The following is a 25,924-nucleotide window of genomic DNA, read 5'->3' as shown; positions in this document are numbered from 1 at the left end:
AGTTATTGTAAATCGTTAAGGTTGAATCATAGCTAAAAAGAATGTCCACGAAAAATCGATTACTTCCTTTTAGCTGCCGTCCTGATACTCGTCATCCTTCTCGAGGACGGAGGAGGAGAAGAAAAATAAACTTCCAAGGTTTACTTCAAACTTGATGATCAAGTTGAGAACCATTCATACAATAATTGCAAACATTTTCCCGATACATTGCCATATGATGACAATGCATGTATGATCACAAAATCTCAAGCTCATTCCATAGTTATTGAAATCCATAGAATCTCAGAAGCTTGGGCTCCCGTATCTACAAAAAGCTACACGAAAAAGTGATTAATATTTGTCTTCATCAAAAGTATTATGCTTATGCCGTAGCAAATTAGCAATCATTTCATCCGAATGTGCACGCACCTTTTTTTTTGAGAACTCTCATCTCATTAGGACGAGTAGACTCGTTAATATCCACCCGCTCTTGTGTGTTTTTGGACCGGTTAAGTAACAAAGATTTGTCCGTCCATGCAGTGCCTCTAAATATGGTATCTCGTGCTCAAGAGCCGCTCTTTCATCACTGAGCTAGTAAAGTGGTTACTGATTTTTTGAGCCTCTTGCGCAATCGACGCTAAGTTTTGATTTAACGCTTGAATTGATAGCGAGCACAGGGTCTAACGCGGACCTGAATCAGCAGAGTGAGGTACGGTTGGGTCTCAGTCGCAACGATATGAAACAACAATAATTCCTTAGTTAATAGTTATGGAACTTTTTATTGTGTTTTAATGTTTCTCGCAAGTTTGAGGGCGGCACTGGTTTCTTTCCAAAATCAGAACTGTGGCTAAAATAAATGTTTTATCAAAATAAGTTTCACTCTTTCCTGATTATTTAACTTTTCGTGTCTTGTAGTGCAATTATGAAACATGCTTTACTTTTACTGGGTGCATGTAGGGAGTAATTGGATTACATTTTGCAGTTGGGGACTACAATTACTGGCCCATTCGTAAAAACGCCCATAAACACAGAGAAATGAATGGTGCGTACGTCGTTTCTAAACACACTTATTTTATTAATCTCGGTAGTTTGGTCACATCTCCTCTAATAGTTGTTTATTTAAGAACTTAAGTATATACTAGCTGCTTCAGCTCGCTACGCTCGCTTGCGCCGCTAGCCGGGGGCAAGCCCCCTGGACCCCCGACACGTGTTGTGAGCAGGTAGGGATGGGTTTACGTGGAGAGGGAAACGGAAAATCAGAGGGTGGGAGGTCCCCCAACCATATGACTCGTCCAGCGTCAAAAACGCAAATATGTCGTTATCAAATCGAGGTAAATTTTGCAACTTCGGTCGCGCAAATCGAAAAACGAAGGGGTCTTGGCACATCTAGACCCTATGAGCTTTCATTTAAAACAAATCCGAGGAAAATCGGTCGAGTAGTTTCTGAGATCGAATTAGCACAAACTGTCCAGCGTCAAAAATGCAAATATGTCGTTATCAAATCGAGGTAAATTTTGCAACGTCGGTCGCGCAAATCGAAAAACCAAGGGATGTTGGCACGTCTACAGCGTAAGAGCTTTAATTTAAAACAAATCCGAGGAAAATCGGTCCAGTAGTTTCCGAGATCGAATTAGCACAAACTGTCCAGCGTCAAAAATGCAAATATGTCGTTATCAAATCGAGGTAAATTTTGCAACGTCGGTCGCGCAAATCGAAAAACCAAGGGATGTTGGCACGTCTACAGCGTAAGAGCTTTCATTTAAAACAAATCCGAGGAAAATCGGTCCAGTAGTTTCCGAGATCGAATTAGCACAAACTGTTGGAGGCCAAAAAAGGCCTTAGGATATTAAATATATAGATTCTCATGCTTAATTCACTCAATAGATAATTGTCAAACATAAACAACGCAACATTTCAGACGCCTGCACATTCTCCATTGTTTCTTAGTATTTTGACTATTTTGTGGTTATGATGAGCTGACAAAACCCATTCACGTACTTGCCCATGTTTGGGAACCGAAAGAGACTGGGAATTAAAGCTGTCATGATGTCATGACTTAAAGAGTTCACCCAAATAATTTTCCCCCAAAATATGAAGTTCTGAAGTTATGGTATTCGTTATACTGTAAAGTTCGATCCAGTTGTCGCGGTTCCCAAAGGAGCTTGGAGCATGCGGTCTCGGCCGACGGGTGACCACATGTGTTCGTGAGAAGTTGCGAACCGGTTCTGAGTGGCTATGCATTGGTTTGAGTGGAATATTCGAGGATGGAGCCTGACCTGACTCAAGAGCCGTAATTCATTAACGAGCCGGGCGGCGACTGCGACTCGGGTGACTCGCCTCGTTCTTGGTTCATTCATTCACCAGTTGGATGCGTCGAACCCGTTACGTCACTCGCGAGTAGTAAAAGTGATGCCCGCTCCCGGTCCTTGAACCCAACTCGCGTTACGCTTTACGGCTTTGAAGGTGAGTCTCCCCTCCGCCTTACCCAATAATATCAAATCTCTGTAAAGCGATGGGGTGGGCATTCGATTTGAAATTATTCTGAATTGTAACCGTCCACGGAATTGGCGGATCTCCGTAGTCTGTGCGCTGGTTACACGCTCAAATTTCCATCAATTTCCGATCAAATGGTGACTGGTGCGCACCATCTACCGTCAAATTTCTGCGGCCTGCAAAAATTTGATGGTAGATGGTGGAGCTGTGGGGCTCATCCTTCATCTGATTTCCACACAACCGTGCTTATTTCAATCAACACGCTGTTTTAATTAATTTTACTCATCAATCTAGACAACTATCGACCGCCATCTTGGTCATCATTTTGATCGGAATTTGACGGGAATTTGATCGTGTAACCAGGCCGTTAGGCTATCACAGTGCCACGAACGGAAATAAAGATTACAGTTTTACCAATTGCAAAGATTATGAGGTGCGACAAGGAACAGATGGAACGAGAGAGGGAACGGCGATAGGAATTCGGGAATGGGTTGATCAAAGATTACAAAAAACATCCAATTTAGGTAATCTTTATTCCCGTTTATGACATCCATGAGCCGCGCCTTAACTATAAGTGTTAAGGGACTCTATGCGGCTTCGGCAAATTGGCAACATTGTCTTTTCTTCATTTAAACCTTTGGAAATGTATCGATTCTTGGAGGGGCCAGGTGCTTCGACAAGAATCGATTATTCCGCATAGGTTTAAATGGAAGAAATCCGGTGTTGCCAAATTGCTGGATCTCCTCTGGTCCATAGAAATAGAGACTATTTTATTTTGGAAACCCCGCACGTTTTGGGACAGAAAATACCGAAAAGTATCCAACCAAACGGGAGTTGGGTGTGAAGTTTGCAGTTCAAAAAGTTACGAGAAAAGATAGTTCAAATTTTTTGTCCACCATGCTCGGCGTGCAAAATTTCCGAATTAGAATGAAACTTTCCGTCCTTTAAGCGCGCAAAAATGAACTAAATCGCTCGAAATTTTTTATTCGGTACACTGGAGAGCGTTCCCGTCGTAATCTCAAAACAATGTGAATATTGACAGTTTTTGGGGGCGTAAAATGATGAAAAATATTTCCTTGATGAATAATTTTTGGAACAAAAAGAAAGACATTATAAGTCTTTGGTAATAACTGCAGCAAGTGGAATGCCAAACTTGGAGCAGATTTCGCGGAGGGAAGTTATTCAACGCACGACGGTTAAGTTTGCGTCACTGAGTTACTGTAACGAATATTTTTACATACTAATAAGCAGAGGTTGTGTATTTAAAATCAGCTGATTCTAATCATCGGTTGGCTACGGATGGATGCAACTGAAAACGTATTTTTTAAAAGGTTTTTGCATAGATTGATTGCAAATGGTTAATATGTGTTTCCTAGTTTATTCTACATAAACAACAAGGCCGAGGCAAAAATAAATGGCGATAAATGGTAAAGTAAGTGACACAAAAATTCAAACTGTCTTCTTTTTTTATTCAGAGAATCATAGTCTTCAACGCTAGATGAAGAAACAGGATGCATCACAACGATGCGGGAATCTACAATTATTTTCCTGACTTTTATTATGCAGATTATGATTATATTTGACAACTGGGGACCGTCGCTACGATTTAGTGAGTAAACAAGTTATTAGACGAAAACCACATCATAAAAACGTCGAGTTTGCTAGATAATCCTGGAAGCAACTGATTGTACCATCGAACATCGATGGAATTTCAGAAGGTCTTCCGTTATCACAGATCAGTTTATTGTTTTCCGGTAGGTATGCAGCCACCACGCGGAGTTGTTCAATTGTTAAACTTCGATGTGACCCCCGATTATAAGTGGTCAAAGGTTCGCCATAAGCTGCATAACTTTTAATCTGAAATGCAGATTGTGGAGACTTGGAATCAGAATCGAATGGCACGACAATAATACGAAATATATTTTCTTGGAACATTCAGGGAACATGCTTTCGAGAAGATCCTTCATTATAGGCATCAACTAGGTTATATGTAGAAACTTTTTCATGTTTGACATCTTGATGGAAGTAGACAGGCACCACTTTTATACTTACAGGCAAAATAGAGTCTAACTTATATACTCATTCGTTAAAGTTCGTAAAGTTAAGTCTTTCAATTTATACTCGTACTTAAGAAAAAGTATCATTTCTAGGCAAAATAGCGTCTAACTTTTATACCCATTCGTTGAAGTCTCTCGCTTTATGATGAGTGGCAATTTGGCTAATTTTATTGTATAATCAGTGGAAAGATCAATGACGTTTCCAATTCTTGGAAACAATTTTCCAGTGAAAATACGGTTCACGAGTGAAAAGTTTGCACAATTTACGTATGCATTAACGTTCTGTCGTCTGGATCACGACAATAAGTGCATTTATAATGAATATTTGAAGAATTCACTAACATCCCTGACTTCTCTGGGCCAATCGATTCGACAATTTTTATTCTGGGTATTGTAATTAAAAATGTCATTCCTATTGAAGAGCAATACCAATCGTATTAGATGGTCCCATAGGAGGCGGAGGGGAGATAAACGTTTTCTCAACCACGTGCGAGAGTGCTGATGCAACTAACAGGTTCGAGTGCACCGTATAGCGTTCAATAAAGTCGATACCGCGCACGACTGCATATTAATGTGCTAGGAAATAGATATTTACAGATTAAATAACGAGCATTGAACTCTTTTATTCACCCTCACAGCGAATATTTGCAACTTGCTTTTAGGTTTAAACGGTGGTTCACTGTACGCCCTCCGACCGAAAATCAATGGATCACATAGTGGGCTACCAGACACGGAATAAATTGTTCAAGCACAGCGTAATATGTTTCCTCTTCAGCATTTACGAAGGAAGCTATTCTTGCAACAAGAAGTTCGGGAATCAACTCCTAAACGAGATACTAACAAGTTACACGCACATTCAAACTAATCCGAAGAGTACAAATCATACAATGACGACATTTGTACTTCAGTCATTTAATTATTGCCGATTAAAACGTTTTCTTGATGGTTGATTTTTAAAAACTTTGTTTTGTGAATCTTTTTTTTTCGTAAAATTTTAAAGAAAAAACATATGATATGATGTGCTTTGGTTCATAATCTATCCAGTGCCTCGTTAAAATGGAAGCTTTATTATACGTATTATATTCTTTTCTCTTATATTCTTCCATATTAATGAACAAACTTCTGGGCGTGATCAGAACTTTTTAAAGTCGAATTTCTTAAATACATTCTGAGCAGACTCCCATGGATATTTCTGCCGAAAATACACTTTTTCTGTCGAATAATATTAAATTCTGTTTCGATATTACGGATACCTCTAAATAGGATTTGCTTTTATTGGTCCTTAAGAGGTCAATAATAAGTCTAAAACCCATGGACCAATCAAAGACAAAACATGTTAATATTTTCTCTGAACAGGTACTTTAGTTTACGTCGAGGAACGACCCCTAGTTTTACCTCAACGTAATACGAGCCGACAAGCTCTCCTCCCTGCAAAAAGGCCCAACAGTTGCATTAGGCTCGCCGCGAAACCTCGAGCGGACCGGTAGAGTGAGCGGATGGAATTCCGTCCCTGACTCCCCTCCGCATTTCTAGCGGTGATGCAAACGCCCCGCGGAATCCGTGGGTGCACAGTAGCCTCGTGAAACCGAATCTGCCCAGAAACTCGGGGAGCAGTAGGAAGAATAAAGAGCGAAGACGGATTTTTTACTCGGCGGCCGACGCGGTAAGTAGATCAAGTACAAAGGCATTGCCAAGCGAGGCCACCTTGTGCGTGGTTGCACCCTAGCACCGTAGGCCGGTGTCCCCGAGTGCATTTCAGATGCACCTCGGCCGACCCACGCATGAGGGAAATCCGCGTGGAGCGCTGAAATCAAGGTTGACCTAGCGCTGGTCGGGTCGATGGGCGGAAACGGTGCTCCAGAGCCACGCGCCACGCCGAGAGATCATCGGAATCCTTTCGTAATACCGTGATATAACTCCAGAATGCCCGAGTAAAGCTCGTAATTTGTGAACATTATTCATACGTTCAGCATCGGTTCGCTCATCTAAACTGACCATAGCGCTCCGAGATCGCGGACCGATAGAGCCGTTAACAGATGTAAAGCACAGTTTTTATACTTTCTCGCTCCCCTGGTGTTTGTTTTGTGTCTGCTCTAGATGCTTAGCATAATTATGCACTGGCCTTTGGGATTACTGCAGCCCCTGTCGCTCATTTGAGGGCACATGTCGAAAAGAACATGCATGATGTTCTCAGTATTCTTAACTGCACTGTTTGTTTTCCCTACCCTCAGGCCAAATTTTTAAGACATTTTTTGAAACTGCCTTGACTTAAAATCGTCGCTCCTCCGACGTAAGGGCGTACCTCTATTTCTACATGAGCCCCAGGAAGCATAGAGTCGTACGGAAATCAGGGCTCACGCTATATAATCGAGATACGCCCTTGCGTCGGAGAAGCGACGAAATGTCCTCAAATAGTCACAAGATGAGAATTTCACGACATGAGAGGAGCGTTTAAGGAGATTTCGAGCAGCAGAGGCTTCATGCAGTGTCTTAAAAATTGCCAAAGATTATAACGGTACTGCTGTTTTTGTACGAATGCTACATTTGAAGATTTCAAATCATTAAAATGTTAAAAGACATTTTTTAAAAATTAAAAGACAGAACTCAATTTTTTGGCCTCAACGTATCAGTTTAAACATTTTGAAGGCTTTAATGTATTGTGTAATTTTTCAACTTGGAACATGTTTCTCAAAATACCTTAAAAATGTCACTGGGCTCCCGAATACGTTTGTCTTTAAAAGTAGTTCCTAACACTTGATAGCGGCGTAAACGATTGTATCTATGAAATCACACTGCATGATTAAAGAAAATTTAGAACGAGCCAGCAGAAAATCAACAGTTTTCAAACGTTTCTGAAATTTGTACCTAATTTTTGAAATAATAACTAAACAACAGCATAGTGTCCAGTTTTATAGTATTAAATCATTTTATCACTTCTAGGTCTCAACGAACGTAATTCAATTTAACTAGATAGGTTATTCACACACGTTCCCTTTGGCGTAGTAAAGTTCAGAGAGATAAGGGTGAAAGACCGAGAGGTACACTCTGTTCCGTAGCCTCAGCCCCAGAAGCGAGGCAATAATTTATTCATGGAAAAAATTAAGCCGTGGAGCGGAATGGAAGTTTGGAGTTGTGACGCTGCGGGTCGGCGCGGCGGCGGCTCGGGGCTTACGTGATACTATTCGATCTGATACGGTGAAGCTGCGCTTACAGGGTCCACGGCACTCGCGCGAGCCCCAAGTATTGGCATATGGTGCAAAATGGCACTTGAAACAACTCAAACGGCGCACGGTGGAGCGATCCGCTGAAAACATTCGAGCAAGTAGCGGAATTGGCACCGCGAATCCGTCGTTTCCCACACTGGAAAAAAAAACACATTTGATCTTGAGTCCAGACTCTTAAAAACATCGACAAGAAAAAGTACTCTTGATTCAATCAGAATCTAGCTTAAATCAAGAACCAAACCTCTTAATTTAAGCGGATTTCGTTTTGATTCAAGCAAAAATCCGATTGAATCAAGAGTATTTGTTCTTGTCAATATTTTCAAGAGGCTGGACTCTAGATCCAATGTGTTTTTTTTCCGGTGCATATTCGGAAAATATTGTGAAAAATACTTTGAACGCAGCTAGTTAAGCATTCTCATGTGTGGCAATAAATTTTTTCGTGCGAATTCTCCACTCTCAATTGCGTTAGAAAAGTGAGTCATAGGATTCGGCCAATGTTTCCCTTTGAATTTCAAGAGTCTGGACTCTAGATCCAATGTGTTTTTTTTTTCCAGTGAAGAACGTAACTCCATTCCGATGTTGCAAATTGAGTCAAGCAATTCAATTCTTTCAAAGGTAATTAAAAGTGCAATTTTTTCTTGCATGATTTTGACTTGCTCAATTTTGACTTGCATGATATCAGATGAGAAATCGATGAGTTTTTTTTTTCAGTTAAAAATGCCAGAGATTTTCGTGGTACAAATTCAGTTTGCGAGGAGAAATTTAACAACATTGAAATATAGTTACGTTCTTTCGTGCACAAAACGACGATTTTTTTCGGATAGCGTGAAATGTTTTCAATGAAAATGGATACAGCTGCCCCGTGCAATGATCGCACGCTTTTTCGACAAAATTACATAAAAATTGCGGTTTTTGTTTTGCAAGTCAAAATTTGACGTAAATACGATAAGTACGTATGGAGGGCCTGGAGATATTGCACCCCAGTTCTCCTCACTTTTCTAAGGTTGACGATTTGACAATTAAGTTCTAATACTCCGTTTTGGTCATGATTTACTTAAAGACATTTGGAGACAAATTCCTCAATTATTCCCCCAAAAATTCATTCAACGCCTTCATGCAAGGGGTCCTGTTTAAATTTTAACAACTTCAATTAAGTATCATTATTCGGACCTTCCTAGTAAGTATAGTTCTTTTGTGAGATTGTTAAAAGCCAATACTTAAGGTCAATCATTATCCTGTCTACGCCAGGACCTAGGTTGTAGATACTCATTCCATGGATGATTCCCAAACTCTGCCAGTTAAACGTGCTTCAGGATTGCTCTGTCGATTTGAGTTATAAAACGTGTGTTAAACGTAGATACAACACTACTAGATGTAGCTAACTGTGCGGCGGAGGGCGTGGCACTGGTCAGGAGGAAGTGAAAGGATAACTCTTTCTTCGTCGCCGTGGCCCATTAAGGTTATGAAATGACAAAAATCCGTTCAATTGAATTATAAACTGAAAAATGGGACGATAACGCCGGATAACTCTAATTGTACTCCCGCCTATTTGAACGCCGGCGTGTTAAAAGTCCAGGTGTTGCGATTTTAAGCCAAGATGCGAGTAGGTCTCCGTGGTTTTCGCGGTTTGCACTGTCTCTAGAAGTCTCTGAACTACTGACCGAGAATGTCAATAAGCCCAGATTCTATCAAAGTTTGATGCAAAATTGTCCTCGCTTTTTTACTCGCTGCTGTAGTATCAAATATTACACACACGGGATCTCTGTATTTTTTTCATCCTTAGGGTGATTCGATGGACGCAGTATTTTGTGTCAGAACGACATGCGATGTATCGAATCGATATAATTTCATGTTTTCAATTGTTTGTCATTTTTATTACATTGTGAGATCGCATTCTTGTTGTCACGAGACTAAAAAATTCACTTACCGAATTTGACAAACAAATTCAACGCAATAAAGGCAGAGGTTTTTCAAGAGGAAAAATGTTGCAATCTATACTGATATCGAAACTGCACTTAATGCCATGCAGTTTTGACACAAAATATGGCGTCCATCAAATCACCTTAATCTGGAATTAGTGGGATGGAATCATGGCAGAAGCTACGTACTTTCCATTCATTCGTGAAGAGGAAAGAATTTTTAGCAGGCAGCTATGTACTGACATTTATCTATCAATTATGGTATCAGACGTCTCACATACGCGCCAACAATAATTTAATTGAAGAGTGCATAATTTTTTGTCTCGCAAGAAATAAATTTCGCAGAAGAATTTTCATCGATGGAAACTACACAGAGGAAAATTCCGACTTGATATTCTTGGACTTAGCACAAAAGTTAAGTTTAAACGTCATGAAGCGGATGAGGCTGATGAATTAAATGAATATGAAATACCGGAGGAATCAGATAGGTACTGATACTCACATGTACAGCGAGAAAATTCTGGTGGAAATTTCTACTGGAAGTTTTATCACCGCGACTCACTATGGTTTCTCTCATCGCTTAAAACGAAATGTCAGGAGCCCGCATAATCAACCGCATTTAAATGTCATGTGTTTAAACGAACCTCCGATTATAGAGGTAAGTGTGAAGTTTTGTTTAAAGGACACCAATGTGCTCTTTTTCTATACCTATCCCATATTTTCCTTGTATGTCGGCACGGAGTGCTTGTAAAACTTTGCCTTTAATCTCACTTTACAGAAATGTTAAGGACATTGAAAGGCAACATTGCTTTTGGCAACGATATACTTGTGAGACAAAAAGGGATATTCACAGGAGGTCTGTCACAGGAGGTATCATCTGGGGTAGCGAGAAATTAAGAGATATAAACGGAATCCCGTGGTTTCGAATATAATTTCAAATCATTGCGATTGTGATACAGCAAGTAAACAACAGGTAATATCGGGAAGTAGCATTATAAAACCGCTACAACTATATGAACAAATCGCGCAATCTTGCCCGGAATGCAATGAGCAACTATTACTGCTCCCAAGCCGCTCAAATTGCACAACCGAGATATTGAAGGCGAACTGATGGAGATGAGAACGGAACGGAATCAAAATTTCATGTAAAACACGATTTGTGTAACGAAAATCATTGAAAGTGACTCCAAAACAAGATATTAATGTTTTATTATGCATAAATTCAGACTTCTCGCTCCTAAAAACCGGAATTTACCCTTTGAGCCCAAAAAGTAATAGGAGGGAAAGAAGATACTTTATCATTGATTCTTATTCATTGTCTATTCGAACATGGGTGAACAAGGTGAAAAACATTATAACACTAAAAAAAGTTCTGCCTTTTTCAGTGTTTTAATTTTTTTTGCCTTGTTTGCCCATGTGTTAATCTGCTGTTTCTACTGTATTGGTAGGATTTGGGAGACATTGATGTAATGCTCAGACAATGTCCCTTTGAAGGGTGGAAAGCGTGAGATTTAGGATTCGCTGGCATCCACAATCATTGCCACAAAATTATGTAATCCATAGATCATGATCTTGAACTCGATTTTTTCACCTAAATGACAACACAGCCCAATACATCACACGTCGCGAGTCTATTCAACCTTGTAAACTTGACTTTTATCAACTCTATCTCCCGGCATGAGGTGGTTCTGCGGCCAATCGACACTCGTCCTGCAGAGAGACAGGAATAACAATTCTCCCCTTGCAGCGTTGCTGAGATTTTAAAAAAAAACAGAAACTACATCAATCATTCTCCTTTATTTCATACAAATTTAACTGGAAAATGGCAACGGCTAACATTGGATGAAGCCGGTGTACCCGGTTGTCAATCCGAAGCCGGTTCAAAGTAACGCCGCCGGCAGCCGGGACGCGACACGCGACGGGGAGTATACTGCATTGCTAGGGAAGAGCGCCGTAAGAGCTTTCAGACGTTGCCAAATTTTCTTTGATATAATAAGACTTTTCTGAAAAACTTTTGGATATTTATCATCCAAAATTTCAGCGAATTTTGTTCGCAATTTTACCTAATGTATCTGAAAGTTTCAAGGAAAACTATTCATAACTTTTCTTGAAAATAAATAATCCGTCAGGCACAATTTGGCAACATTTGAAGACTTATATGGCGTTCTTCCTTAGCACGAAAGTACAGTACAGGGACTAATGAAGAGGCCGAAGACAGTGCAACGTCCAGTGTAGCGTTCTGTGGCAGTTGCGGCTATTAAAGTCCAATCAGTCGTCGGATCGCTAATAAAGCTCACCGCCGATAGAGACGCTTCTCTTCCTCTTAATTGCCGTGCTTTTGTGGCAACTTAACACGTACTTTTTGATAAAGACTGATCCTGAGAATACTAGTGAAATTTCATTCAATGTCACTGTTGTTTCTGAACACGACGATACCATCAAAATCTAAATTACCCCTGAGTTACCGTCCATGCTGTATCCTATAACCCACCGAGTTTTCAGGAAAGCATGAGCTTAATGCTTTCCCCATTTTTCTTTCTCTCCTTCTTCTTCCTTACCTTTTTTCTCCTTTTATTTTGTCTATTAATCTTTCTTCCAATTTTCAATGCACCCACATCTGACATATTTATGGATTATGCAGAAAAACGCGTTTTTCCGATTGTGACGTGTTAAGTCTTCGCTTATGTTTATTTTTTAGAGAACACATCGAATTTGGTTGAGATTTTGTGGACATTGTCATCATTCATTCAACAATATTCACGAAAAACACCAAGAGGATCCTTTGTTAGTTTTTTCTTAAATAAATCATGATCAGAGATGTTTAAACATCGTGATAGAGATATGCTTTTGTCGATTTCAGTCATCCAAACGTTACACTTCCCACGCTCAGAGTCTGTCAGACTACGATCCCAGCTACGAGCAAGTGAAAATTCGTCGGTGACACTATTACTAACTAACAAGTCGCTCTTACAGCGCTTCTGTACGCTCTGCGACACCCAACCGCCACTGATAGCGATCCTGCCAGAGCGTCGATGATACTAAGTTGACTAAGAAAAAAGGGTGAAGGTACTTACGACTGCATTTCAGTTCGTTGGCGAGTTCGTCGGTACCGCGATAGCAGTCTGGCCTGCCATCGCAGAGTCGCGAAAGTTCGAAGAGTTGGAGGACTTGCGTGGATTCGTTCACTTGACACCCGAAGTAGCCATCTTCGAGGTTCAAGAAGAACACCTCCCTCCCTCTTGTTCCATAGCCGACGCCTCCGTGTCCTTTGACCTGAAACCAAAACATTTCCGATATCAGAATAAGAACATTTTTAGAAGAAAGACTCAGAGAACATCTTTATAGTCTGACACTAGGTGAAACAGTAAATGGAATGGTGTGAGATTTAGAGAATCTAAATATCACAGAAATTATAGATTTGCAGGAAGGCCGATCGGTCCTTTAGCGTGCAGTATAACCTATTTCTATTTTCAAATGAGCGTTAAAGTCAGGATTAAATCACGATTTAAATTAAATGGTATGCCGTGTTGTGAGATTTAAATAGAACCCCGGCAACAAATCACAAATTCACGTACACGAGCCCCAAGTCAAGCGTCGAGTCTACTACGATTTGCAATCTGATATGATTATTTTGAATTATGAATAGATCAAGGAGTAGAATAAAAATAATGGAATGATTGCTGGAGGTTCTAGCGAGATGGAGATCAAAATTCAGATGGAGACATATTGCACGTTTATTATGAGCGGCGGCGGCGTTGCCAATTTACGTAACTTCTGATAGGTTTTTCATTTCCAATTATAAGGTAATCTTTACTCGGTATAGAGGTAATCTTTACAGCGTCTCTTCCTCAGTTCTTTCTTTCTTTCTTCCTTCAGTTCCAATGGACTCTTACACAGATTCAAAAAAATCGAATCATGTTACACAGAGGAATAAACCTAATTATACAAACCGAATATAAGTCAGTAAGCTGGCTTTTCATTTAGCAAGCTCAGACTTTATTTTAGTGAATCGAAGGCTCAGTTGAACGAACTAAAGGCTTAGTTCAACGAACTTAAGGTTCAGTTCAACGACCGAAGCATCAGCTCACCGAATTGAGGCTTCAGTCCTCCGAGCCTAAAAACCTCGGTTGATATGGAACACGTTGAAAGTTCTTCGGTTCAAAAAACTGAATCTTTTGTTCACCGAATTGAGGTTGAGATCTGTCAACTGAAGCAATTGGTTCGATCACTTAGAGCTTAGTTCTCTGAACTGGAAAGCGCCTACTGACCTATCCGGTTCGTAAAATCAAATTTTTTTCTCCGTGTTACCGGCAAAACTATAAGATAAATTGGACCATTTCCCTCCAGATAAACGCAAAATATCCTGTTCTGTTCAAAAGTTGTGTCGGACAACTCCAAGCTAACAACGGTCAGTTGCAGCAGCACGGGGTCAGTTTGATAAATCGCCCGGTTTGACATTCGACTGCGGCCGATTTGAATAAGACGGCTGAAGCGGGAAGCACGACGACGTCCGAAGAAAAAAAGAAAAAAAAGCGAGAAATAAACGAAAATAAATAACAAGCAACAACGCCCTGCCGCCCGGCGGTTGAGCACCATTCCAGGCCCAGTGTCACGGCGGCAGCCCCTGCCAAACCGACATGAACTTTCTAAACGCTACGATTTACAATCGCCCGAGATTATTGTTGTTAAAACTCTTTATTTACTCATGCCCCACAGCCAAGCTCCAGCCGGACAATAGTGCACCGTGCTGTCAGGTAGCTTACGGCGTAATCGATTCTGCGTCGGCTTACAGGGTGACAAGATGCTTTGACCTGATTTGTAAAATAAAACACCTGGAGAAATATGTCAGTTTGTACACTCCCGTCAGGACTGGAGATGGAGGGGGAGGGGGGAGCACAGAAAAGCTCGAATTAATACGGCCAGAAAATTTATGCGGAATTTAAACGAAAGTGAAACACCCGGAGAAATATTTCAGTCTTTTTAAATTCCCCTCCAAAAATGTGGGAGTGTGAACGACACAGAGGCCTGAACTGAAATTCTGCTGAAAAATGTGTGCCTTTGCATGAAAAGCAGGGATGAAATTCTTTCAACCCTCCCGCAGCACATATTGCAGAGTTACCGAATTGAAGGCGCAATGTGTCTAACGTATATCAGTCAATGTGAGAGAGGAATAATTGAAGAGATACTTTTAATTGGTGGAAATGTTCACACTCAATACCTAAATTGGAAATATGGGTGATAGATGTGAATTTTCATCGTAAGAGAAAACCAACAAACGAAACAAATATGATATTTGGACGAAACTGGGTGCAAAGTTGGTCTCCAAACTAAAATTACTGTAGATCCCTGCATCTTCACAAAGAGACCGTTCAATAATTTGAGACGGAAGTAAAATTATATTGTAAACCTAGGAAAGCATCCTGCGGAAGTTCATAAAAATGGTAATGGGCAGAAAAAAGGAGGCAAATCGAAATTGAAAGAAAGAAATATTAAGAAACGACGGAAAACGGATGAAGAAGTCGATGAGGTCAAAGTCGATAAACTCTGATGGAAATAAAAAACTGAGAGACATACTGACAGACGGATGAAGAGAAGAAATAGAAACTGAGATGGGTGGCCAGAAGAGGCATGCGGCAGAAAAAGGAGCAACCTACCAAGAGGAAAGAAGGAAATGCCTGCAGAAGGATAGTCGGAGCACTTGACGTGCAGCGGGAGGCGTCAAGTCATTGCCTAGACGCATGAAGTTGCAAGATATACGTCTGCAAGTGACGTGGCCGAGGGCGAGGGAGCGTGGAAATCCAGGGTTTCGTCGGGTAAATCGGCAACTTTTGGCGCGTCGACATCCTGTTGCGGTTCGGTTCGGCGGTGGAGTCGATGACAAAATTCTACAAGATGATCTTTCTCCGGCTCTTTGTTTCATTCACGCTCCATTGTTCCTGGCTTCTCGGGTGAGTTACCCGCGTTTCAGGGGAGATCAAGTGGAAAAGCTCAAGGTCAATAAATTTCGCCCACCGCTCCTCGTCGATCGCACCGATTGCATCGCTCTCGGTTTTCCTCCTGATGAGTGATGACCCGCCAGGTGAACTCATCCGTATACACTCGTGGAATCTCATCGGCAGGAGAGAGCAATAACATCTCTACTTGCAATTAGGGCGCTGTGCGTGTTTCAAATGGATGTAGGATGGAAGTGAAGGGTTGATTGTTATCCGTAATTTGTTCATCGTCGATTTTATTTTGGACGGATTGTTGCAAACTTTTGCTGGGAGGAAAGCGGATTGTTTCTTACGGAAATTGCTTAAAATTAGATGCGCATTGGCAAATCTTGGACGATTTATGCTAAGACTAAATCTCATGCACCCTATGTACAGTTCTTTTTGGCACAAAGTCCAATTTTCACTCCTAACTTCAGCACATTCAGCGTAGAGACTGTTGCGCATTTTTGCGCTTCCAGTGGCAAAGACATATAGGTGATATAGGTCACCCCGGCTCCACAGCTTCACACAAAGCTTAAAAGGCTACATTTTGCAATTCGGGACTATAATTTCTGACTCTATCCGTAAAAACACTCATAAATAGGCACAGGTATATACTGATGGTATATCGTACTTCGTTTCTTAACTGAGCCTGATATTGTAGTCCCAAATTCAGAATGTAGTCCATTTATGGTAGCCCTTGTGCAGAAAATTAGCCTTTAACCGGTTTCCACCCCTCAATCCTAAAATTCGATCTATCTCTTGAACAGATAAGTTCTCTTTTAAGTTTTCCAATGGAGCTGGACTTCTTTCGAATGGATGCGTTCACACTAAGGCACGAAAGCTTCGTACGGACGCGCTGAGGTCAAGCGCCGACTCGCGTAGCGTACGCTAGCGGCAACCCACGCCACGCACGATCAACACAAAAAGAGATTGACCATCAACAGAAACCGGGCAATCTGACATAATCCAAGCAACGGAACAAAAGCAAGAGTGAATGCAACAGGTTCCTAACGTGACGTCACTGGTTTCAAAATTGGCCCTTGTTCCGAGTCCTGGTGTGGGATGCGCATGCGCGGATGCTCTTGACGGCCCGCCGGCGCGATGCGGAGCGGCGTCTAGGATCGGGACAGAAGATGTAAGATGAGATTGTGGGGAGGGGGAGGGGAAGGGAGGATGCGGTCGAAAAGTAGAACATGACCGGCCTTGCTGATGTCGCTCGGTGGAATAGACCAGTCCTCCCAGTAGAACCTCCAGTTAGTAGTTCCCCAGTAGGCAGATTCCTAGAGCCGAACTCAGTAGTAACTAGAAGGAGTGCTGGTTTAGTTCTATCAAAAATTAAAAATGACCGAGAAAATGGCAAGAACACTCACCCACTAGTAAATTTTTAAGACTTAAACACGCGTCTTTTGACGCTGTATCCACGACCAAGGTTTTGCTCCAACACTCTAAACACTCTGCGTATTAAATGGGAACCACTCTTGTTTTCACCTTCTATTTTTCACTCATAATCTAAACATGCGGGGAAATTTGAATGTTTACAGTGCTAGTCTATAATTTTCCTTAGTTTAGGAAATAAGATGTGAACCAATTTTCCAAGTGAGTTGAATTTTTATTTCTCGCATGAGAAAAACTGATAGATTTTTAAATTGCAGATTGTAGATCTTTTGACCAAATTTTATGTCCAGGTAACAACGACTCCGAAAATTTTGAACCGTCCTCCCCTCCCCCAAGATATTTTATGAAATTTAGCTCTAAATTATGCTAAAAACGTGCATTATTAGTAATATTGCTTCAGAGATACAGCAAAATCTAATTAGAGTTCATCGCTGTTTAATGCGATGCAGTAATATCTCAGGAGACTTTAACGCAGCGTTAGAAAAGTAGAGCACCTTCGGATCAACTCAGTTAGTGCGGACATTTTATTAATTGCCGCTTGGAATCAGTCTTCCCTAGTATAGCTATGTGGAATCTTTCAAATGCAAAGCTCCCAAAATCATTTCATAAACGCATCGTCCGATCCCATTGTGCGTCGGTCGGACGCGACGTCCCGCGTCCCGTCCAGCGGCCGAGCGGGCGACTCGGGCCGCGGCGGGAACAGCACACACTCCAACTCGGGAGTCCGGCCCAGCTGTTGCGGCGATGTCACTTTCAACCGGGCCGCGATAAACGCTCGCGTTTTGTTTTCACTGGAAGAAAGTGAAGGCGGCACTGCGTCGCGTCGCGGCGTCGCGGCGTCCAAGCCCCAGGGCGCGTGCGCGCAACGCTCCCGTGACGTCGCTGGGTCCTCGGTCGTGATCGGGTTAAATGCTCCGTCCCGGTGGTGTAACGCTCGGAGCCCGGCGCGCGCCGCCCCGCTCCCGGGACCCGAAACCGATTTGTGAATTACAAGACCACGAGTGTTTGACCTGGTAACAGTCGGAGCCCGTGGAGGGCGCGTCGTGTTTCAGGTTGCCCCTGCCTCCTAGCGTATTTTCGCCGCTGCCAGCCCACGCATGATAAAGTTGGGTCCGTTTAACAAAGGGGAACATTGGCCGAATCCTATGACTCACTTTTCTAACGCAATCGAGAGTGGAGAATTCGCACGAAAAAATTTATTGCCACACACGAGAATGCTTAACGAGCTGCGTTCAAAGTATTTTTCATAATATTTTCCTCAACTATGGAAAATTGTGAGAAACAAAAAAACACATTGGATCTAGAGTCCAGACTCTTAAAAACATCGACAAGAAAAAGTACTCTTGATTCAATCAGAATCTAGCTTAAATCAAGAACCAAGCCTCTTAATTTAAGCGGATTTCGTTTTGATTCAAGCAAAAATCCGATTGAATCAAGAGTATTTTTCTTGTCAATGTTTTCAAGAGTCTGGACTCTAGATCCAATGTGTTTTTTTTCCAGTGCTAATATGGGAAATTGTGGACAAATAGATTCTAAAGTGAGAAAATCTGCCGCCGTGGGACGTTATCAGGCGGCATTTCCCATTTAAATACATGTATTAGATCAGGGCCGGATTATGGGGGTGGCCACATCCTCATGGGCCGCGGTCCATGGCGGCAAATTTAGGGGGCGGCAATTTTGCAATTTTTTTAAAGGTAGGTGTAAAAAAAATCGGATTCAGAAAAAAAAATTACAAACGAGAAAAGCGTCTTTCGGTGACACAAGAGACAGCACCTTTAATTAGTCGAGTTAAGAGAGAAACCAAACACGCCAATTTTGCATGGAGCGGTGCGGCGTTAGAGAGCAATGATGATGAGGACTTGAGATGAAAAGGAGAAGCCCTCAGCGCGGCGGTCGGCATAAAACACATATTAGCACCTACAAGACTGCTTGAATACTTCACGCATTGCGTCAAACACAGTGCGGTCAGCAGCGGTCGACGTGAAACGCATAGCGCCTACAAGACTGCATGAATACTTCACGCATTGCGTCAAACACAGTGCGGTCAGCGGCGCGCAGCGCGGCGGTCGGCGTGAAACGCATAGCGCCTACAGGACTGTAGGAATACTTCACGCATTACGCCAAACACACCACTGCGGTCAGCGTGGCGCGGCGGCAAGTTAAAATTATTAAACCGCATTTATGTTTGTTCTTGAATAATTTTTACGTTCATTTCTTACGAATGGAAGGCCTTGTTCACACAGAGATAGGTTTACGGAACTTAACTTTTGCGAAAGTTCCGTGAACTTTTGCTAGTGTGTTGACAGGGCTTTCGCAAAAAATGTGTCCAACACGAGTAAACGCGTCTCATGCACCCCTCCCCTCACCCTGCGGCACGTTCATTTGATGGTTTTTATTGATGTTTCAAAACGAATGAGAAGGGGGCGGCAAGTAGGTAAATCCGGCCCTGTATCAGATTAGGTAATTTGATCGCATATCCTCTAATAAATGTTCATTTTAGAAACCAAAGGCATCCTCAAGCTCAGTTCCCTCAGCAAATTCTTCTTAGAGATGAAATTCACGAAATTTCAGACACCTACTAATTCTTCATTGACCTACCTAATAAATTGTATTGTTCTTCATAAAAATGCCGGATGACCTGCGTTCACGTAAATTTTTTTGGAAATTGGATAAAAATGAATTTTGCTGTGAAAATACTTACCTACAGCCATAAGTAATGCGTTATGTAACAAACCGGATATCTTCCTCGATTGGAGGATTAAATTCTGTAAAGTGTGAAAAACCCATCATGGTCTTGGAAATAAGCATGTTGAAATCTAAGCCCCTCTTCAAAGAAAACCCGTCTATTTTTGGAGTTGACAGCTTTTCAATAAGCCGTTAAGAATAATCTGACACCTCATGTTACTGTGACATACGGGCGTGTCCACCGACAACTGTTTCTGTGCATCGTCCGCAGAGTTAAATGTGCGGTTAAATAACATTATCACAAGAATAGACCGATCTCGAGACCAAAAGGAAAAGCTAGAAGGAGTGAAAGAGAGGAAGAGAGTGGAGGAAGAGAAGTGCTAAGCATGTAGCAAAGATTAAAAGAGCCCTATAAGCAGATAGAGACAAATCTCTTATGGTAATGCTATTCTAATCCATCACGTATAACGAGGCTTCGAGTAACTACACGTGAGCCTTATTTGCAAGTTAGCAATACGTTATTTTAATGTAGCGTCCATTTCTTGTGTGATTATTTACAAGCACGGTACAGTGAAAGCAAATTGATTTTCTCCCTCATTTTAACGAGCGTAGCTTCTGCCCTTAGGTCCCTTCACTTCTTGAAGAAAGGAGAAAGACGAATGAAATGAAATAAATAAGTTCATTACGATTCACTTCCTACCGCCCACTTGCATCAGTTTTGGTTTATTGAAAGCTACATTTTGTTCAATGAAGAGACTGTATCCTCAAAATGAAACTTTCACGAAAAATTAGATAGTATAAGTGGAGAAGTGATTTTTGAAATTTAAAAATTACAAGAATAGAAATAAAGAGAAACTAAAAGGTATTATATATACTTTGGTGCCATCAGTTTTGTTATAAGTTTGTTCTTAACAAATACAAAACTTCGAAAATATTTTGAAGAAATAGTAAAATTGAATTTCTCACTTTATCGACGGAATTTAGCAGTGTTTAGATCCAGATCTCGAAACAAATTTGAAAAGTTAGCCTCAATTTCTTGATTATTATCAATATGACACGAGGAATTTGCTTTAGATTTTGGCCTAGTAGTCTCAAACCGACAACTGAAATTTTAGTTGTTTTTTCTTACGCGGCGTTTAAGTCTCCAAAAATGTGCAGAATCATAAATCATAAGTGCCTTACTAAATTGATAATACTCTTGCTCACTGAGATTTATAGCACCCTCATTTTTTCATACAAGCTGGATTTTTCATAATTCGTTCGATTACAAAGACGAAAATTATTGGCTGCGAGGAGAGTGTTTTACGAAGATTACCAACGATTAATTTTTCTGTAAAATTTTCTAAACTTTAAATAAATCTACCAGTGCGTCATTGTCCATTTGTCTCGGTGCCTTTTGAGTCCAGCGTTTATAATGGAGAGAACCCAAGTAAAACAAAGTATTACGCATCCGCAATGGGAAAAATAATCGCATTTTTTTCATATTTAATTTTCTAGGACAGAAAATGTTTATATTTGAAATTAAGAACACTACAAAAACAACATTTTCTCCAGCGTTTGCAGCTACTGCATCAATCACACAAGAGAATAAATTAAACATAATTATCTCGAGAATGATTTAAGGCGATAAAAAACTAACGTTGTCCCATCAACTCTTTCGGCTTGAGCGTTGCATAACCTGACATAAAGAGCATTATAACTTACGTTGCCAAGTTAGGACAAAAGTAACTAAATCTGCTCAGACGTCCGATAATTTCGCGCCAAAATAGGCATCTCCATTTGCAGCCACGCGCTCTTTGATCATTTCTGTTGAAATGTGTCAAGTCTAATGCTCGTTTAATTAGCTTCTCTCTTTGTAACGGAGGCAGAATTAAGTTCAGAAAATTGGGATAACCGAGGTACCGGTTTCTGAGCAGTGGCAAAATTCGAGCGTTGGCGGGCGGGTCTTTCTAGAGCGGAGCAATGCGTTTGGAAATGATCTAGGTGGTTCCGTTCGTTGGTGAAGACGAGCTCAGCCGGCGATGTGACAAGGTCATTTGGTCTCAAGAAAAAGAAGACGGTTAAAAAGTTGCCAATTTAAGGGTTGAATTAAAATATAGATGGTGATTTTAGAAAATAAGGATCTAATCTTTGAAGTTTGATAATAAGGTTCGCTCTATATTTACTTCAGAGAGGAAGTTTAATGATTTTTCGCGGGCCGTTGTTGAACGATATAGAAAGCAGAGAAAAATTCACGATATTTTGCGCGACAACGATGATTGTTTGTTTTTCAAAGATATAAACATGACAGGAAATCAGAAACGCCCCAGAGAAAGTCACGCGTTGTGCTGGTTTCATCGATATAAATTCATGAAATATTTCATTTATTTGTAGAGGTTTATCTTTGCGAGTGGTCGAGCTATGCTGTCAACACTGCGAATTTCTTTCGATTTCGTTTTAATGAAAACCTCTTTTGGATGGGTTGATGCGTACATATCTAATTGAATCCACGTATAATGCAGTTAGGTTGCTTGTACTTCAAATCCATTCAAATTATTTAAATCTCAGTCGCGCTCAGTGCGGCAACAATGGGACGATTAATAATTTTTTATTCAAGTAAGCGCCATTTACCTACAGATCCACCCACTAGTGACGATTATACGAATGGAGCATACGGCTCGTAAGTCGCCACGCGGTGTCGCGGCGCTCCGCAATGCGCCGGCGCGCGTCGCCTATGTCACCGTTCCTACGTTGCCGTATCATCGTGCGACGATTTCCGACTGACATAAAGTGGATGGAAATAGGGTAAATTAGAATTTCACGATTGGTGCAACAAAAATTATTGAAAGTGACTCATAACCAAGATCTTAACGTTTTTCGATTCAAAAATTCAAATTCCAGCTCGACAAAAAAAAGTAAAAATGCACTCTTTAGTTAAATCGCACACTAGACGTTACCGTGACAGCCTCTGCGGTATGAAAATATGACAACCCCCATTTCGGTGCTTTGATTCAGCTGTTGCACATTTTAAACACTTATGAACAGAACAAAGTGGGGAAGGAAAGTTGTTCAATTAAAACGCCTGCAAAAATCGATGCGCAATTTTGTTTTTCTCGTGAGTGAGAAGTTACAAATTTCCGTAACAATAACGTAAACTAAAAATGCTAATATCTTAGTCAAGTTAAGCTTTAATCTCAGTAATTTTTGTTGCGCGAATCGTGTTTTGCCCCAAATTTTGGTCAGGAAGCATGTGGCAAAAGCATGTGTCAGAATGCATAAATTCGCATCTTGCCCCTATTGATCCATACAGTGATACAGAAGATCTGTTAGGAGACTTTAACGCAGTATAAGAAAGTTGGAGCACATTTTGAATTGACTCGCTCAATACAGGAGATTCAAATTTATCGTAAGCAACACTAAGAAACACTATATTACCTAGGTTTGGAGTTTGTATTAGTTATTCCGTTTCGCGTATCACGCTTTACGTGGAATTCTGAGGAAGATTCGTGTATTAGAATCTTTAACCCATACCTAGTCTAGCGTTCGATTGTAAAAAGAAGTAAAAGATACGAAGCTTGGATTTATGGATTTTTAAATAGAATTGACAACGTGGCGCAATCGCCCGCGAGATTCGCCGCGGGTTGAGCGGGCGGACGCGGTGCGGCGCGGCGGTGACTCGTGGCTACGCCTCTATCCGTTAAAGGCGCCACCGCGCCAACCGCCAACCCTGCACATGCAGAACCGGGGACTGCACCGCGCACCGTATGCTCGCCCGAGATGCGTTTGCGTTCGCTCCTCCAACTCCTGTTGGCCACTTCCATGTGGCCACGTTGACAAATATGGCTTGAAATCGAAAATTGACGAATTTTATCTTTGACTTCATCTAAAGGATCTTATTCAAACCATTTCAAGTGAGACAAGACTCTAGGCTTGCGTTATTCGGACAAACATCAAGCACATTTTAAAGGCAGGCATTGACATAAAAGGGTACCATTTTACTAAAGAATGCAAGTATAAGCTCATTTAAGGATACTGTGAGTCAACTGCTATTCTGTCTGAATTGACGTCTATTTTTGCGTACTGGCTGCTTGCTCATAAATCTTCGTTATTTTTAGGATTGGACGAATTTTGCTGTTCCAGCTGAATCTATCAGTTCATTCGAAGCAGATTAGTCGAATTTTGCAGCATAACTCGATTTAGAAAATTGGGCGTCACTACTTTACTCGTTGGTAACGCGGCAGCGCTATACCAAACAGCGTTGAGTGACGCTTATGCCACTACCGCGAGGGAATGAAAAGTGAAAACGCCTTCAACTTTTTAGGTATGCAACACGGACATCCAACGAGCGCGAATAGTTGCATCAAGGCGCTACAAACGATTTCGCGTCGCGTCCATCAGTCGATACAATAACAATAAGTGGCTTCGTCCCATGAAGCCAAAGTGCGAAACCACGTAATTTCGTTTGCGACGTTGCAGACTTCCTGTAATATTTTAAATTTTCTGAAGAAAATTATTCAGCTTAATTTCTTGAACACTCCGTGTATTTTTCTTCCCTGCCAGCAGAATATTCCGTATAAAGCTCAAGCTATGGAATTAGCTAGTTTCTCTTCGAAATAATAAAATAGGAGCGGAAATTTTGAAACACCGCAATTGAGATACGTGGTTTCGTACCTAAGCAATCGCCATACATATTTTCGCTGCTAGCTCATAACTCTCGTTATTCAGGATTGGACAAAACCATGTATTTGTATAGTTGCTGGACATTTTGACGGTGTAAGTCGGCAATCACATAACTCGGTTTGCGACGTCGTAGACTCCCTGTCATACTTATTCTGCAAAAACTTCAAGGAATGGTGTCAGTTTGTTCTCCTTTAAAAAAACAACATAGAGGCGGAGATTTTCAGACACCGCAAACGAGTTATGTGATCCGACTTACACCGTCGATTGGTGGCTGAATCAGTCGGTACATTCAAATTAAATCAGTCGAATTTTTAAGGAAACTCGATTTCGAAACGTTACTTTGCACTTAAGCAATCGCGAAACATATTTCGCTGCTTTCACAAAACTCTAGTTATTCAGGACTGGATAAAACTTATTGTTTTATTTGTAGCTGAATCAGTCGGTACATTTAAATTAAATCAGTCGAATTTTGAAGAAAACTCGCTTCCGAGAATTTGGGCGTTACTGTTCTCTTCGGCACCGCGGCAGATTTGGCAATGAGGGCGGTTACGGAGGATGATGCGGCGCGTTTATAACAAGGCGCCCCGGCGGAGTCACCCCGGGCCGCGACGCCGCTCATTGTATGATAATCCCGACGTCTTTACGCCCTTCCTGGGACGCGACGACCGACGTCAAGCTCAGGGTGCTCGCGTTTTCATCCAGAACATATTCGTGACGGCTCCCGTCGTCTCTGCCTCCCGCACCAGCCTTCACACTTTATGACGCGCTCAACGCTCCCACCGTAAGTGCATTCGATCGAAAGCCGCGGTTAGCACGTGATCTTATGCGGTTCGAGGGTCACTCCAGGGTGGAGTTACTGGGCTTTTCCGTAGTACGGTGCGGACCGGACACCACGCCGAGAAGCGTGTTCCGTTCCTGCCAATGCGTGACAAACGCTACGCCTTCGGTAACTTCGACTCATCGCTGAAAATAGCCACCAGTTTTCGGATTGCACGCCCGGTGACTTATGGACCGATTGTCGGATGTCCAATACTGCCGTAGTGAGAGAAGGCGTATGAACATTCGGAAATTGCCAATTTTACCCAATTATGAGCATTTTCTGGGAAACTTGTGAAATTGTCGATGAAGAAAAATTGTGTCATTGTTTTTTTTTTTATACAGTAGCAATAAGGAATCAACAACAAGATCAACAACATCTTAGATAGCATATGTCGTTGATCCTCTAACTTAAGGGTGTATCTTCATTTTCATCTGAGCCCCGAAAGGCATGGATTTTAACAGACAACAGGGCTCACGTGGAAATTGAGATACGCCCTTATGTCAGAAGAGTGACGATTACCAGAATCATGGTAAAATTTACCATACATTGTCATTTTCCACACGAAGTAACGCAAATCTGTTCTAAGGTTGGAAAACTAATTGAAACAATCCAATTCTGTACGAAAATATGACCGCGCAATTTCTATCCAAAATTGTATTGACTGGGATAACTCGGTCAATGTGATAATATCAAGAGGAAGCATATTTTTTTTTCAGAA

General features: G+C 41.4%; 1 protein-coding gene across 1 annotated transcript in view; it reads right to left on the bottom strand.

The window, feature by feature from the left end:
* Nucleotides 1-25,924, bottom strand: part of LOC109039133 (uncharacterized) — a 424,526-nt gene that overhangs the window by 178,765 nt on the left and 219,837 nt on the right. Inside the window, 1 exon segment of the mRNA XM_072300747.1 lies at nucleotides 12,747-12,945. Coding sequence (XP_072156848.1) covers nucleotides 12,747-12,945 — 199 coding nt within the window.

Source organism: Bemisia tabaci, chromosome 5, assembly GCF_918797505.1.
Source record: "Bemisia tabaci chromosome 5, PGI_BMITA_v3".
Taxonomy (NCBI): Eukaryota; Metazoa; Arthropoda; class Insecta; order Hemiptera; family Aleyrodidae; genus Bemisia; species Bemisia tabaci.
Note: the sequence above shows the minus strand (reverse complement) of the source record. Positions and strands in the feature narration are given on the sequence as shown.